General features: G+C 42.8%; 2 protein-coding genes and 1 long non-coding RNA gene across 4 annotated transcripts in view; 1 reads left to right on the top strand and 2 right to left on the bottom strand.

Annotated features, from left to right (window-relative positions):
• Positions 1-8,533, top strand: part of LOC309476115 (cell adhesion molecule CEACAM1-like) — a 28,251-nt gene extending 19,718 nt beyond the window's left edge. The window contains exons 2-5 of one of the 2 annotated variants that reach the window (XM_082139312.1): positions 39-1,175; positions 5,199-5,534; positions 5,746-6,084; positions 6,373-7,995. In XM_082139312.1, coding sequence (XP_081995438.1) covers positions 5,240-5,534; positions 5,746-6,084; positions 6,373-6,536 — 798 coding nt within the window. In that variant the 5' untranslated portion in view covers positions 39-1,175; positions 5,199-5,239 and the 3' untranslated portion in view covers positions 6,537-7,995. Of the gene's footprint in view, positions 1-38; positions 1,176-5,198; positions 5,535-5,745; positions 6,085-6,372; positions 7,996-8,066 lie in introns of those variants that run through there. The other variant, XM_082139311.1, reaches the window with a different exon arrangement.
• LOC309476343 overlaps positions 1-15,889 on the bottom strand; it is a 216,821-nt gene that overhangs the window by 31,239 nt on the left and 169,693 nt on the right. The gene's annotated exons all lie outside the window — the stretch shown is intronic.
• Positions 10,077-14,652, bottom strand: LOC309474896 (uncharacterized protein; the record flags this gene model as incomplete). Its single annotated transcript, XM_082137515.1, has 2 exons — positions 10,077-10,981; positions 11,023-14,652. 2 exons carry the CDS (start codon positions 14,650-14,652, stop codon positions 10,964-10,966), a joined length of 3,648 nt encoding a protein of 1,215 aa, XP_081993641.1. The 3' UTR covers positions 10,077-10,963.

The following is a 15,889-nucleotide window of genomic DNA, read 5'->3' as shown; positions in this document are numbered from 1 at the left end:
GGATGCAACCCAATAACCAAAGTTATACTGTGTTGCAGGTGACGTTGGAGATTGTGGATGCATGGATAGTGAACGTGGAGAGAGCACACACTTCCAGCGATGATCCAAACAAGTGAGTATACAGGTACAGGAAGCAATCTTGAGTGTCGAACAAAAGAGATTGTCGCACAAGAGAAATTTTGTCTGAGATTATAAGGTTGACTGTGATTCTCATCAGTGTCAATTCATGTTTATTTTATTTAATGTTACACTCCCTTAAGAGCGTCTTCAAAGCCACAAAACAAATAATAATGATTAACTTAAAGAGCTCTGACTTGTACCACACGACTGCTGCATCTTCATTTCGGCATTGACATTGTTGACATTGAAACCCCATACATTTGAGTCATTTGACACCGAGTATAAAGTTACAGGTTTCCATCTCTTTCAAATTACTGTAGTTATGACGTAAACAATGCATAAGCTGGTTGTTTTGGTTCAGGAGGAACTGTAAAAGGTTGCTGCTGTTTTGGTTGCAGTGATTGACATCTGTCTAACTCTGCATAGCATGAAACATGGTGATGACGTGTGATGTCTGCACGAGCAGGTGCACGGAGGTATGAAAATACATACGCTGACAGGCAGGTGGGACCATCGTGTCATTGAATTCGGACCGAATGCATTTGTTGGACGAACATTTCATGGTCCTACGCCTTCCACAGCATAGATATAGGCCTGTATATTACTAGGAATGGACACCGAATCAAAATGCAGATTTAGGTGCCTCATTTCGGTGCCACTTAAATGCCTCAGCTGTCGGTTAAAATATTGAGAAATATTAAATATTATTATTGGCTAAAAGTATCCAACAAATATCATTTCAATTAAATCATTGAATATTGTTTCTGCTGCCGTTTTTTTCCAGATTTTTTTATTGGTTGCATATGCTTGAGCACACCTGGTAAAGTGACAGTGACTACCAGTATGTATTGTTACAGTCCTGACTAGCTTCTGTTTCTTCATTTGTGTTTTCCTGTTGCCTTGGGGCATTCGTCTTGTTTTTGTGTGTGCTCTCTTTGTGTGTTTGCAGGGTAGAGTCAAGCTGTGGTTGAAATGGGCGATGAATAGACTGATAAAAAGTTCCTCCTTCCCCAGTGTGGTTGTCGATTGAGGCCTTTCCAACACCAGGAGTTTGAGTATTAATTTGTTATGTAGTCTTTCTTTTCTGTTTTGATGTTGTTTGCTTGATTAATTTATGCATTACCTTAATAAAATCTACTTAATTAATTTTATTTGTGTGTGGCCTCCCCGTCTGTAATATTCCCTGAGTCAGGTGGTTTTGTAAAGGCACTCAGTACTCCGTCATCTTTATTCCTTTCAAAGTGAAGATAGCAATGAGTTCAAGGGGTGAATTAGTTTTCATGCTTCTCATTGAAGCATTATCATGTGATACATGCTTTTATCTTTGGGTAACAGGACCATCAACAACCTCTCTCATTTACATTTGTATGTATTTTAAATTGTATTTAGTTAGTTAATTAGTTAGTGTGTGGACTCATGGAATAAAAATAATAATAAAGGTAAGTCACCTCACAAGTCTGATATTTACTTGCATTGTGAGTTTTTCACACAATTCTGACTTTATAACTTGCAACTGATATATTTAAGCTAGCAATTTCGAGAAGAAACAAATCTGAATTGTGAGTTAAATAGTCTCAATTTTATTTTCTTTTTCTTACTTTTTTTTTTTCTGTGCCGGTGTTGTGCCGACTTTCGACCCCCTGCCAAATTATTACCCCCCTCGTTGAAGTCAGTACCTGATTGCCTAATCCTAACCCCACCCCTAATCCTAACCCCTCCCCCACAACTAATCCTAAACCTACCAATACTAGGGGGGTAATAATTTGGCGGGGTTCGAAATTCGGCACAACACCTGAAACAAGCCATGACAATAATACAGAAGCATATTGCAGTCAGTTAAAATGCTTATTGTGTAGTTTCAAGTTCTACCAGCAGGTGCGTATGGGACAAAAGTATTTTTTTTTTTATCTGGAATCATATGTATTTTATTTATTAAGTCTGCTCTCACATTATGATAGCCTTGTGTTTACATATTTTTTTTATAACTAAAACAATAAACTATCATTTAAACTTAACATGGTCTTTAAATTATAATAAGTATTTGGCTAAAGGCTTCTAATGCCACACAAATTCATAGGCTATAAAAGATTTTACAAACGGCATGCGAAAAGCCGTTTTGCATATACAAATTAGAACGTTCACTGCGTCATCGCTCTACATTCCATTCCTGTCAGGTTAGTTTCACTAACAAGTAGGCTACTAGTTTTACAAGTACGGCCTTATAAAGCAGCACACTTTTATGAATACGATTAGGCATTCAATTTCTGTGGGGGAAATGTCTCTTCTATTTAATTTGCTCTCGGTGATCTTGATATTACTCGTCCAAGGTAAGACTAAGATTTGTTATATAATCTATTTTCTTTGACCGCATACCTATATTATGCGCTGTAGTGATGGCAGGATTATTGGGGTTGTGATTATGTTATGGTGACAACAGCCTAACAATGTCACAGAATTCACAAAGAAATCATTCCAAGATCATATTTAGTGCCGTGAAAATGTGGTCTTTGTAAATGACTTAATATGGCACTAAACCGTCAGTAAATATTGGTATTATATTGCATCATAAACTGATTTAATATAGCTTGAATGTGATGTAAGTCGCTTTGGAAAAGTTTCTGGCAAATTAATCAAATGTAATGTAGCCTAACGTTATTTACGTGGGAGATTCAATATTTATCATCACGTCACTGTATTATCCGTGTCTTAATGCGTTGAGGGGGATCTGAAGTATGTAATATTCATTATGAGTCTATTACAATTTTGATTATAAATGCGCAAATATACGGAAAGGTGGCAAAAATGAAGGAGTCACTAAACAAAAAAGCTGCATTTATTAAAAATTTACCCGTTTAAAAGTTTACATATAGGCCTACTGTTTGTTAATACTGTGTGTGGATGATCCACGACTGTTTTCTTGTTTTGTGATGGTTGTTCTTGAGTCCCTTGTTTGTCCTGAACAGTTAAACTGCCCAATGTTCTTTAGAAAAATCCTCCAGGTCCTGCAAATTATTTTGTTTTCCAGCATTTTTTGCATATTTGAACCCTCTCCTAGCCTGGTTAAAACCAGACCATTCTCAGTAGTAACTGAGTTATAGTCTGGCAAAGCTCCCTAGACAAATCATTTCCAAAGGGGCGTCACCAACGGACGTCGCTCAAATGCCTCTGGGCGCAGTTGGATAGACCTAAAACCAATCAGAGCGGTCGTCATCGTGTAAAGCCATGCTGCGTCCCAAGTTACACTACGCCATAAAAGTATGTACTCTTTTTGTGAAGAAAAGGTATTTACTTTTGAATGTGTAGCAAAAAAGTAGGCAAGCTTTAGGACATACTACTTCGTCATCTTTTTCGGACGGATCTGTCGCGTGCATCCTGTCACTTAAACTGCCCTGTCAATCATCGTGTCACAGTTAAAAAATCCTCTATTAAATCTAATTTAATTTCCTGCCGTTTCGGAGAGAAATGTAGTAGCACGTTCATTTGCCAGTGGGTCTTTTATGGAAACTGTCCTCATGTGTTTGCAATTTGAATATAATGCATTTAAAAGTTGAACGGACATCGCTCAAATGCCTCTGGGCGCAATTGGATAGACCTAAAACCAATCAAAGCGATCGTCATTGTGTAAAGCCAGAGAATGTCTAATAGGAAGATAATTGGCACTCTCTGCTTACTTCCAGTTTCTGGACTGGCTGCAGTAACACGTCTCTGTCCATGCGGGGGCGCTCGCAGGCGAGTGCAGAATGAATGGAGGTCTATGGCGAAATACCCAACAAAATCCACTTTTCTCAGGATATAATTTTTATCTAGTAATTTGAATGTTGTATTCGAAAGGAGGTGCAAAGAAATTACACACTGCTGGGTGTTAGATTTTTTAGAGTCACTTATTTGCTTTAAAAAGTATTTTAAAGTGTCAATGACATCATACACATCGTACGACCAGAGATACTGCTTTACGGCAATCCTTCAGTCACTTTGGTGCTTTCGCGCTCTGCACTTTCTTTTCTCTCGAGGCATCGACAACACAGCTGACACAGGTAAACACACAACACAGCTGACACAGGTAAACACACAACACAGCTGACACAGGTAAACACACGTGCTAGAAGAGTTTTTGTTTTGTTTGTTTCTGGTCCCGCTTCGGATGCCACGATGCCATCAAGCGGTATCTCTGGTCGTAATCAGTCCTCCACTGACCAATCAGCGTTCATTAGCAGAATGCTAGCGTGTTATGGGCAACAACAACTCAACCTGTAAGAAATCGAAAGGACATAAGTACTCGTTCATTCAACTTTCGACCTATAACCCATGTTGAACTTGCAAAACCTACAATAAAATCTGAGATTTCTCAACGGCAATCGGGTGAAAGAGACACATTTAGCCGTCTAGCCCCATAGACTCCCATTCAGTCTGCACTCGCCCGCGATCACCTCCAGTGGAATTCTAATGGAACTGCAACCAAGATCGATACAATGGGGCTAATAGGAAGTGCCAAGGCTCTCCGTAGACGGGCTCTGGTAAAGCCCGCCTCAACGTTTCTGATTGGTGCCGCGATTTCGACGTCATGGAAATGGGCTTGAATGAGCTCTTTGCCAGACTACTTCTCGAGCAAATCTGAATTTGCCGGAAGTTGTCTGGGTTTTCCCAGGCTAACCCTCTCCAGCAGTGACTGTATGATTATGAGATCCATCTTTTCACACTGAGGACAATTGAGGCACTCAAGCACAACTGCAAACATTCACTGATACTCAGTAAACATGATGCATTAAGCGCCAGGGGTGTAAACCTCTTAACAGGATGAAGATGTAACATTTTTTTCTTATTTTGTTCTGTCATCTGGAAGCAATACAAGACAGATACATGTCTCCCAGAAGACAAATTAAGTACAATTACCTTTATCTTCACATCAAATTGTTTACACCCCCGGCTCTTAATGCATCATTTATTGATTTGAGTATCAGTGAATGTTTGCAGCTTTTGCAATAGTTGTGTTCAGATATGTCAGAATCCAGACATATTTTTCTACTTAAAATCTTTATGATCTTTAAGCCATTTTTATTTGGCTTATGTTTTTTCTCCAGGTGCCTCTGCTGTTGATAGAGACAGAGAGTCAGTGTCAGTGATGGAGGGAGATTCAGTCACTCTATACACTGGTGTTCAAACAAGCCAACAAGAAGATATACAGTGGTATTATAATAACACTCTCATCGCTCAAATCAGTGGAGATCTCAGTGATATCTGTACAGATGTTCAGTGTAATAATGATACTGAGAGATTCAGAGGCAGACTGAAGCTGGATCATCAGACTGGATCTCTGACCATCACAAACATCACAAACACAGACTCTGGAGAATATAAACTGAAGATCATCAGTGGCAGCAGCGACAGTAAAAAGATCTTCAATGTTACTGTCTCTGGTGAGTCATTTAATGAACGTTTAAATGTAGTTTATATATGTTTAAAGCACATTGTTAATGTGCGTTTATAGGCACAAACCAAAATGTTTATTTTCAGATTAAAAGTCAAGAAAGGGCTTATGCAAAGTCATGTTCACAGTTCTCTCATGTTGTGCAGTTTTTGTTTGTTTTCAGCAAAAGATCCTCCAGCATCTGTTGGTTTGTGTTTCAGGTGTTTCTGCTGCTGAACGAGATGAAGTGAAGAGAAAGACAGTGAAGGAGGGAGAATCTGTTACTTTAGATCCTGGCGTAATAAAAAATCCAAATGATTCAATGATGTGGTATTTTAATGAGATTGTCGTCGCTGAAATCACTGGAGATCAGAGTAAGATCTGTACAGATGTTCAGTGTAAAGAGAGATTCAGAGACAGACTGAAGCTGGATCATCAGACTGGATCTCTGACCATCACAAACACCAGAAACACAGACTCTGGACTCTATAAACTACAGATCATTATCAACAACAGCAGATTCAGCATCACTAGAGTGAAGAGATTCAGTGTTTCTGTTGGTGAGTGTATAATTCAGTTATTTAATGCATTTCCTTTGAGGAAGTGAAGAAAATCAGTTCAATGTTTTTAAATCAACTCAGTAAATGTTGAGTTGTTTACTTTTTGAGCTTACGCTCAATAACACTTTAAATAATGTTATTAACTTAATACCTTGAAAAATGCAAACTATTAGTTTAGTGAAGGCTGATGTTTCCTGTTGATACAGCTGATGATCAATATAGACCGGTCTAAAGTAAAACATATTAAGTACTAGATGGATTATCATTCACAATAATGACTGTTTCCAGATGTTCCAGGTTCAGGTCTGTCTTCAGGAGCTGTAGCAGGAATAGTTGTTGGTGTTCTGCTGGTGTGTGCTATTGCTGTAACTGCTGCTGTGATTTACTGTCGTCACCAACGGAGTCATGCACCAGTACCACAGGATGTAAGTATTACATATCAGCTGATTTAACAAGATATATGAGATTTATTATGCATAGAAGAACAGTGATATTATTACATTTGAATGTATAATACTACTTTTAATTATTATTAAATAATCAAAAACTCAAATAACTCCCAAATAAACTAAATAACAATTAATTCAAAACAATTTTATGAGAACTAGTGTCTTAATTGTTGGTTCAAGAATTTTAGATGTGATATTGAAATCATAATACATTTTTGTATTACTGTATTAGAAGGTTTGATGCAATTTATTAATAATAATAATAATTAGTTACATTTATATAGCGCTTTTTCTGAGTCCTCAAAGCACTTCACGTGGAAAGGGGAATATTCTCAACCAACACCAATGTTCAGCATCCACTTGGATGATGTGACGACAGCCATATTGTGCCAGAACACCCACCACACACCAGCTTACTGGTGGAGAGGAGAGAGAGTGATGGAGCCAGTCAGTGTATGGGGATGATTAGGAAGCCATGATGGACAGAGGCCAAGGGGCAAATTTGGCCAGGATGCTGGGGTTACACCCCTACTCTTTTCGAAGGACATCCTGGGATTTGTAATGACCACATAGAGTCAGGAATTTAAGATAATAGACCTCATTTATAAAACATGTAGCCACAGATTTGATTTTAGAGTATGTTTACGCTAAAATCCACGCCGACATTCATATTTATAAAAAAGGTATTTTAAAAGGTGCTCAGCACCACGTCAGGGTCTGAGCAGACGTATGTACTTTTTCATCTGAGTTTCATCTTTTTCAGAGAGTCGGAGAACTGCAGGTATTTGGAAATCTTAGCATATCTTGCTGCTCGCCGTTCTCAAGTAAAGGTTTTGGATGTTGACTGCTGCTCTTTTATATGTTAATGACATTATTACAAGACAGAGATTCAAAAGCATTCAGCTGAGCACAATTTCAAGATAAATTTAGAATTTAGAATTTCACATCTGGAAGAAAGGGCTACTTGTGTTTTTTTTTGTGTGTTTTTTTTGTGCGTGCGTGCGTTCATTCTCTGAATCAAATGTACAACGGTTTCTACGCAGCATTTCATAACTGAGGCCCAATGAGTTTAATATTTAGATAAGAAAACCTCTGTACATTAACAAAATAAAATGAATCCACTGCTTGTCTCATCTGAGGCTGGGACTCTAAATAGTGTTCAGTGCTCGTCTGTGCAGCGACGACAGAACAGTTTTCTGCTTTACTCTGAACTTTTACCATTGCGTTAGGACTGTTACACTGTTGTCGCTTGTGAAAACCAAATGGCGGCGCCGTGGGTGGAAACTAAGGGGCGTTAATATTATAATAAAATCCCCTTCCTACGTCAGAAATGGAGTGAAATCTGATTGGCTTATTTTTTGACATGCTTGCAAAGAAAGGCTTACTAAAACAAAGTTACTGGGTTTTCACTTTTCATGTTTTCTGGGTTGGTCGATTCACCGGGACCCGATTATAGCACTTAAACACAGGAAAAAGTCAGATTATCATGACTTTAACCCCTTTAACCATCTGTGAATCTGTGTTTTCCTACAGGAGGATGATGGCTTGTGATAACTCACCACGTGACCCGAATGACATTAGCCTACTTTAAAAATGAGGATTCCTACAATCAGACTCAGACTGAGGCAGCCAATAAAACAATGTAACAAACAAATGATGGAGAGAGGATCAGCTGAAACTCTCATTGCTTATCATTTCGCTAAATATGTGTTCTATATTACATATTTATTATATTTTTACTTATATCATTAAATAAAGTTGTTATTATATAAAAAAAACACATTATATTTAATTTTAGTCATTTTTAACCTTAAATACTACCAGCTGATAGGGCTCTCTGCATGTTTACAGCATTAGGTGAGTTTTTTTTTTTTTTTGAGAAAAATTAACGCCTATCTTGTGTACCTAATCTTTATCCAAATGAGTCAATATTAAATCAAATCACAAGAATTGATTTGTATTGAAATCGTGAAATTTGTTAAGCAATAATAAAAAATATATATATAAAAAACATTACCAGAAATTGAACAGAATAATACAATTCGGTTTAGTTACTAAACTAAAACAAGCTAAACTCAGAAGTTGGCAGCAATGGATTCAGACAGGAACAGTGAGTGATTATCTTGTCATTTTCATTATAAGCCCTAATGCACTGAACTGGTTTGACACATCAGTCATAATGTCCTGCCTGTGTACATCCTCACTGTTATTACTGACTGCATTTCCAGAAATACCTCACAGTCTCAGAGGACTTAAGTGCTCTACTGCACTGCTGAGACTGAAGCTGTTTTACTGGTGTTGTTGCTGTTACTGGAAAAGTCTGGTATCAATATTGTGCTGGTGTTTAGTTTAAACATTAACACTAACCCTTAGTTATAAACCTTCATCAGAAAACACTGGTTGACCAACTGTGAATATCATGGCTTTGTATATGTCCAGCATCTGCACCAGAACCAAATCCTGCCTTGATTATCTTGCTGCAGATTATTCATATTCATTTATTTATTTAAAGTTGGTGCATTAGAGTATTTATGAAAATACTTGGTGTGATGTTGTCAGGAGGAATATTACAGCACAAATTTCACACAAATGTGTATAAAAAAATGCCATTTTTATAGTAATTAAATCATAGTGTGTCTTCATACGTTTGATAGATGTATCTTTATCTTCATTGTTAAAATGTGCAAAAATGAGTCACAATGAAATGGTCAAATTCAGATATTTTATGAGGTGCTAATTAATTATTTCATGTTATTTGTCGGAATAACATGTTATTATTTCAAAATCTTTGTGTGTTTATGTGATAAATATTATTAAAAACATATGATTCACTCATAACAGCTGGAATTTATGTCTCCAAAATATTTTTGCATGTTGTCAGAAATAATCGTGGACTAAGATAACATTGGATCATCAGGTTATAAATTATTTCACTTTCACCAACAGTTATAGTGATTGTTACTACAGTAAAACTGGTCATGGTATTTATTATTTTGGTCACTGGAAGCCTATTGAGATGAGGAATTTGGAGATGTTAAAGCCTCTTGCACTTCAAGAGAGAATCTGTAATAATGAAAGAGACCAGACAAAAGACATACACGAGTGCACCTGAGCAATATGTAGGCTATAATAATAGGCTACATAATTTGATGTTATTGTATGTTAGCCAGCAAGCTTGCTAGTTAGTCTTAGCCTCTTATAGATCAAGGCTGCCAAGATACATTAACAGTACAGTAGGCTCAAGGCTAGCAAACAGTGACATTACTTTAGGTATCCGAGCGCTATATCGACTAACAATAGCCGCGTTTCCACTGTCGGGCCAGGGCCGGGCTAGGGCTAACAGCGAGCCAAGCCGGGCCAGTGGCCTCGGGCCTCAAGCACCGGGCTTGCGTTTCCACTGCCGGGCCATTAGCCCTGCAGCGCTGCCCTAAACCCCGCCCTTAACACGCCTTCCTGGACCAAACGTCATACAACCCCACCCATTTCAGCGGGAATTATGATGTTCATTCAGGCAGGACGTTAGGAAGTTAGAAAACGTCTCGGGTTACGTATGTAACCCTCGTTCCCTGAGTAGGGAACGAGACGCTGCATCGATACTCGATACTTTGGGGAATGCCCTCGGCATGACGCGTCTGAAGTCTGTAATGGAACTATTCCAATCTTGATTGGTGCTCGTCACTCGTGACGTTGCATGTGACGGTGATCCGGAAGCTATAAAAGGGCAACGGAACATAGCCGTATCAGCTTTTAAAGGGTCGAAGCAAGTCGTTCTCAGGAGCACGAAAAGTGTGGCCGAGAGATGCAGCGTCTCGTTCCCTACTCAGGGAACGAGGGTTACATACGTAACCCGAGACGTTCCCTTTCGTAAAGGGAACTCCCGCTGCATCGATACTCGATACTTTGGGGAACGAATACCCACGCCGCCACACTGAGAGACCCTGCCCTGGTGTGAAGCAATCTGGCACACTCAAGACATGAGAACTTGTGAACCTGGTGTAGAGGACAGATCCAGACTGTAATGTTTGATGAAGGTGTGTGGGGAGGCCCAGCCAGCGGCATCACAGACCTCTTGAAGAGAAACCCCTGCTAGCAAGGCTCTAGAGGATGCCACTCCTCTGGTTGAGTGAGCTTTTATCAGGAGAGGTGAAGGCAGATTGCGCACCTCGTAAGCTGAAGAAATAGCCTCTACTATCCACTTGCTAATAGTCTGCTTGGAGACCGGGGAGCCCTTCTTGGATAACCCAAAACACACAAACAGCTGGTCCGACTTCCTCCAGCCCGAGGTCCTATGTACATAGGCCTCAAGAGCTCGGACCGGGCATAACAAGTGTAACTTAGCTTGATCAGCCGACACATGCGGTGGAGGATGAAAGGCCGGAAGGATTATAGACCGTGCCACATTTGTGGGCACCTTAGGCACGTAGCCAGGTCTAGGGTGGAGAATGGCTCTCACTCTGCCAGGAGAGAACTCGAGGCAAGAGGGAGCCACCGATAGCGCCTGCAGGTCGCCAACTCGTTTCAGGGAAGTAATAGCGAGCAGGAAGGCTACCTTAAAGGATAAAAATTTCTCAGACACCTTATCCAGGGGTTCGAAGGGTGCCAGGGATAAACCTTCGAGGACCACTGCCAGGTCCCACGTGGGGACCCTAGGCTGGATAGCAGGCCTCATCCTCCTGGCTCCACGAAGGAAACGAATTATGAGTGGGTGTGTCCCCAGCGTGCCCACCCCTAAAGGCGTGTGGAAGGCTGATATAGCCGCCACATAGACCTTAAGCGTGGACGGGGAGAGCCCGTCAGAGAAACGATTCTGGAGGAACTCCAGTACTGAAGCCACTGGGCAGTTAACTGGGTCCAACTGATGTTCTCTGCACCATAAAATAAAAATTTTCCATTTAAATGCATAAAGTTTCCTCGTGGAGGGGGCTCTAGAGTTTACAATGGTCTCAACAACCTCGGTTGAGAGACCAGAATTTATGAATTGGTCCCCCTCAGGGGCCAATCCAGTAGCTTCCTGGGCTACCGCCAAGGGTGAAATATCATGACCTTGGGCTGAAGAGGGAGGACCATCCTGATCCGGATTCACCGCGGAAGGCCTGCCAGAAGGGCCCAGATGTTTGGAAGCCATATTTGGGCCTGTCAGTACAGGGCCACTAAGAGTAAGCTGATCCCGTACTGCTGAACCCTCTTGTACTCTAGAACCCCCGGGGGCAGAACAATCGGGGAAAGTATACACAGACATGGCCTCAACCATGTCTGTATCATGATATCCAAACCCAGCAGAGCTGGAAGAGCATGGGAGAGGTGGCGCAGAAGGTGGCCGTCCACATAAAGGGGAAACAGGAGCACCTCTGACAAACCGACCTCCATCCCGGCTAAAGCCAACTTGGGGTGGAGTTCGAAATCCCCGGGCTGCAGCCCCTGCCTCGACAGGATGACTGCCCCCTCTTTGATCAGAGAGACCATCGACATAGTGTCTGTCAAAAATAGAACCTAATGGTCTCTCTGAAGTTTCCTCAGACCCTGTGTTTCCAACACAGGTACTAGGAGCAGGAACCATAACTTCCTCCCCATGATCAGAAAACGAGGGCATGTGTGCGTAACTCTGGTCATGCGGAGTGGGTTCCCTCTCGGGGAAAACCCATTGGTCCTGAGCCACTACTACAGGGCCCCCATGTACAGCAGGCCAAAGAATAGTATGTTGAACACTGCTGCCAGCGAGCCCACTCTTTAATAAGGTCACGTAGTGGTGGCCTGGCCTAGCTTGATATTCATGACTATGGTAAGGAAGATGAGTGTCTGAGCTGGAGACAATTGTGCCTGCATCATGACTATAACCTACACCGCCCCCAGGAATCGGTTTCTCTGAAGAGGCACTGGTGATTTTTCCTAGACTCTGAGCCATATTCCCTAGCACCTCACGAGACTCGAAACAACACCTCGGTGTTGAACCGTGTGCTCTAGTAGTCAATGGACAGGAATGAGGATGCCCTGAAGACTCCATGGAGCTAGGACAGTGACCATGCATTCCGAGGAGGTGCGGGGATACAATACTAGGCCGAATGGAAGAATCCGGAACTGATGTGCTTTTCCCCCAAAAGCAGATCTCGGAAACTTCCCGTGATGGGGTTAGAAGGGAATGAGGAGTTAAGGGCCTTGTGGATCTATCACGACAGACCAGTCCTCGGAGCTGGTCTGACTGACAGTCGGAATCTTGAATCTGAACCCCCTCGGAGGTTGATCCATTACCCTGAGATCCGAAACAAGGCCTTACTCCCCTTCCCTCACAGGAACTATGAAGTACCGGCTGTAGAACCCGGGCTCCCGAAACCGAGGAAGAGCTCACCTTGAGGTTTCCTTTGTTAAGAGAGACTTGACTTCCTGTTCCAAGAACCAACCCTGCTCGGGGCTGGCAGACATGTGAACCACCCTTAGTAGATAATATTTTTATATTAGCTCCGCTGTAAGCAGGACCCTCCAGGCTATATTTTGAAGACCCCTCGGGGTGTCTAAAAATGCTATTATGGGGACCAGTCCCTCGAGACTGGCCTTGGCTAAAAATGTTCAAATGGTTTCGGTGACCTGAAGCAGCTAACTGGCAGGAACTAACCGAAATATGCTCTCTACAGACCTCCTGAGAGGCGGCGAACTCGACAGGGCCGCAACGTTTCCGGGCAGATACTGCGATTTGTGTTCGCTGGAAGCCGATGTGTCCCGAAGCGCCATCGGCGGCGGGAAGTAAACATCGATTTCCTAAGGGCTGTATAAGGGGGCGAGACTCCTGTACTCGCTCTCCTGGGGGAACGGCCATAAGGGTCTGCGTGTTACGACAAGACCTCTTAGTTGAAGCCATCTTAGCCCGAGAGACAGTCCTCAGACCTGTCCTCGATATAGAGGGCTTCATACGAGAATGTCTCTTCTGGCCCCAAGCCTTATACGGGGGGGCACGAGAGGAAACCTTCTCAAAATATGTTGAACTGGCGGCTGTCCCCTGAGGCTGCCCCCTGGCAGCAACCCCATGAGACCTAGATTGACAACTGGGGATAGCTGATTGTCGCTCTGCCTCCTGAAACCTTTCGACAACGGTTCTCGCCGCGTCGCCAAAGAGGCCAGAAGGTGAAAGGGGGGCATCGAGAAGGAAAGCCCTGTCCTTCTCCTCGATCCCCAAGCGATTAAGCCATAAATGTCTCTCTGTGACGACTATTGCTGCCATAGAACGGCCAATAGCACGAGCCGTCTCCTTAATAATACGGAGAGATAAGTCAGCTACTCTACGAAATTCAGTAATACCGTTGAGTGAGACCTCCCAGTTATCATCCACCTCTTTGAGGAGGTCAGCCTGGTATGCCTGTAATAACCCCATCGTGTGTAGGCATGCACCGGCTCGACCCACCGCCATATAAGCTTTCCCTAACAAATTCGATGTACGAGATTTGGAGGGAAGTGTCTGAGCTATCAGGGGTGACGCAACGTCAGGGAGAAAATATTTCGCAAAATATTCCTCAACCCGAGGCATCACCCCATAACCATTCTCATTAGATTCCCTAATAGATGAGTAAATATATACATGGGGGGAAAATAATTGAGATGAACATGGATTTTCCCACGATCTCGATACCTCAGTATGAAGATCAGTGAAAAAGGGAAGGCTCTGACACAAAGATTGTGACTGGGTCTGCAGGAAGCGCTCATCCATTTTATTTTTCTTAGTCGCTTCCTGCTTATTATATGGCCATTCAACGTTTAATTTAACCACTGCCCTGGTCACAACCTCCAGCAATTCCTCAATAACGGGAATATGGGGTGGCGAATCCCCATATTTATGTGATTCAGTGTTGATAATATCTAACCCCTCGGAGCCAGATAAATCAAACGCTGTGTCTTTAACACGGTCGGAAGAAGCCGCAGCGCGGGCTTCCGAACCGTGCGCGAGACCAGTGGAGCTGGTTAATAAACACTGAGAAAGGGTCGCAACCGTCTCAGTGTTATCTGCCAGCTCCACGTGCGAATCCCATGCATACAAGTGGCGCGCTGCCTCAACAGACGCGGGGCCTGATGCACTGGAAACGCGAGCCTGATCTGATTGATCGAACAAGCTCAAACGGGAGCGGAGCTCTCTCATAGATAGCTGAAAACAGTTTGCACAGACAGCGCCCTCGAGCACTGCCCGTGCATGCTCCACTCCCAGACAAACAACACAAAACGAGTGCGTGTCACCCTCGCTCAAATAGCGCGAGCAAGGGGACGCACACCGCCTGAGTCGTTTCTCTATATTCGCCATATATATATTGAGATAGACAAACAACACCAAATAAGACAATACAGTCACACAGAACGCTTGCTGAAGACAGAAAGCTGATACGGCTATGTTCCGTTGCCCTTTTATAGCTTCCGGATCACCGTCACATGCAACGTCACGAGTGACGAGCACCAATCAAGATTGGAATAGTTCCATTACAGACTTCAGACGCGTCATGCCGAGGGCATTCCCCAAAGTATCAAGTATCGATGCAGCGGGAGTTCCCTTTACGAAAGGGAACTTAGATTTTAAGAAGATAGCATGTATTAACTCACCGTCCGCGGCTGCCATAGTGTCCCGACTTGTCTCTCCACTAACAGAGGGACGGTGACCCAGCACACCGTGTCCATCAAGTCGAACCATGGAAAGTTCCTTCTCTGGGCACCGCTTTGTCCATTGTTACCCCTTTTCCACCAAGGCAGAACTGGTGCTGGTTCGGAGCCAGAGCCTAGTTTCAAATCGGTTCTTTGTTTTTCCACCGCCAAAGCACCAGCTCCGAACCAGAAAAACTGGTTCTTAAGTAGCACCAAATCATTGCAGGGTCTAGAACGGAGCCAAGAAAGAACCGCTTGCGTCAGAGGCTGGGGGCGGGGTTACCGTGGCCAACAAGACTGAAGAGAAACTTGTGACCGCCATTTTTAAATAGCAGCTAGTCGAGCTAATAGCGGCTCGATTATAATAGCCGTCTATGTAAGTTACGGCGAGCTGCACGAACGCGTTGGATTCGCCGTGTTTGGATGCCGATTTATTTTCGCAAACCCATGAGCATCCATAGTAACGCAACGTCTATTATTGTTGATGCCTTGTTCGAGATGCATCGGAGCAGCGTGGACCGATCAGAGCTGCGGGAGTGTTTGGAGATCATACGACTCCTTGTGCTTTTTGATCGCTTTCGCAGTGCTTTGATTTCATGTGCTGATCGTTCTGCGAGAAGCCGATGCATCTCGAACAAGTCTGGTGTGTTTGTGTTTGGCGCTGCCGGACTAGCGTTGCTGGGCAACATGATACGTATGCAGTGACGTAAGATATAGCTCTGTTGTGGCTCTCTGGCCGGTGGAAA

The sequence above is a fragment of the Leuciscus leuciscus genome, assembly GCF_965113295.1.
Source record: "Leuciscus leuciscus genome assembly, chromosome: 15".
Taxonomy (NCBI): domain Eukaryota; kingdom Metazoa; phylum Chordata; class Actinopteri; order Cypriniformes; family Leuciscidae; genus Leuciscus; species Leuciscus leuciscus.
This window is presented reverse-complemented; position numbering and strand designations above follow the sequence as displayed.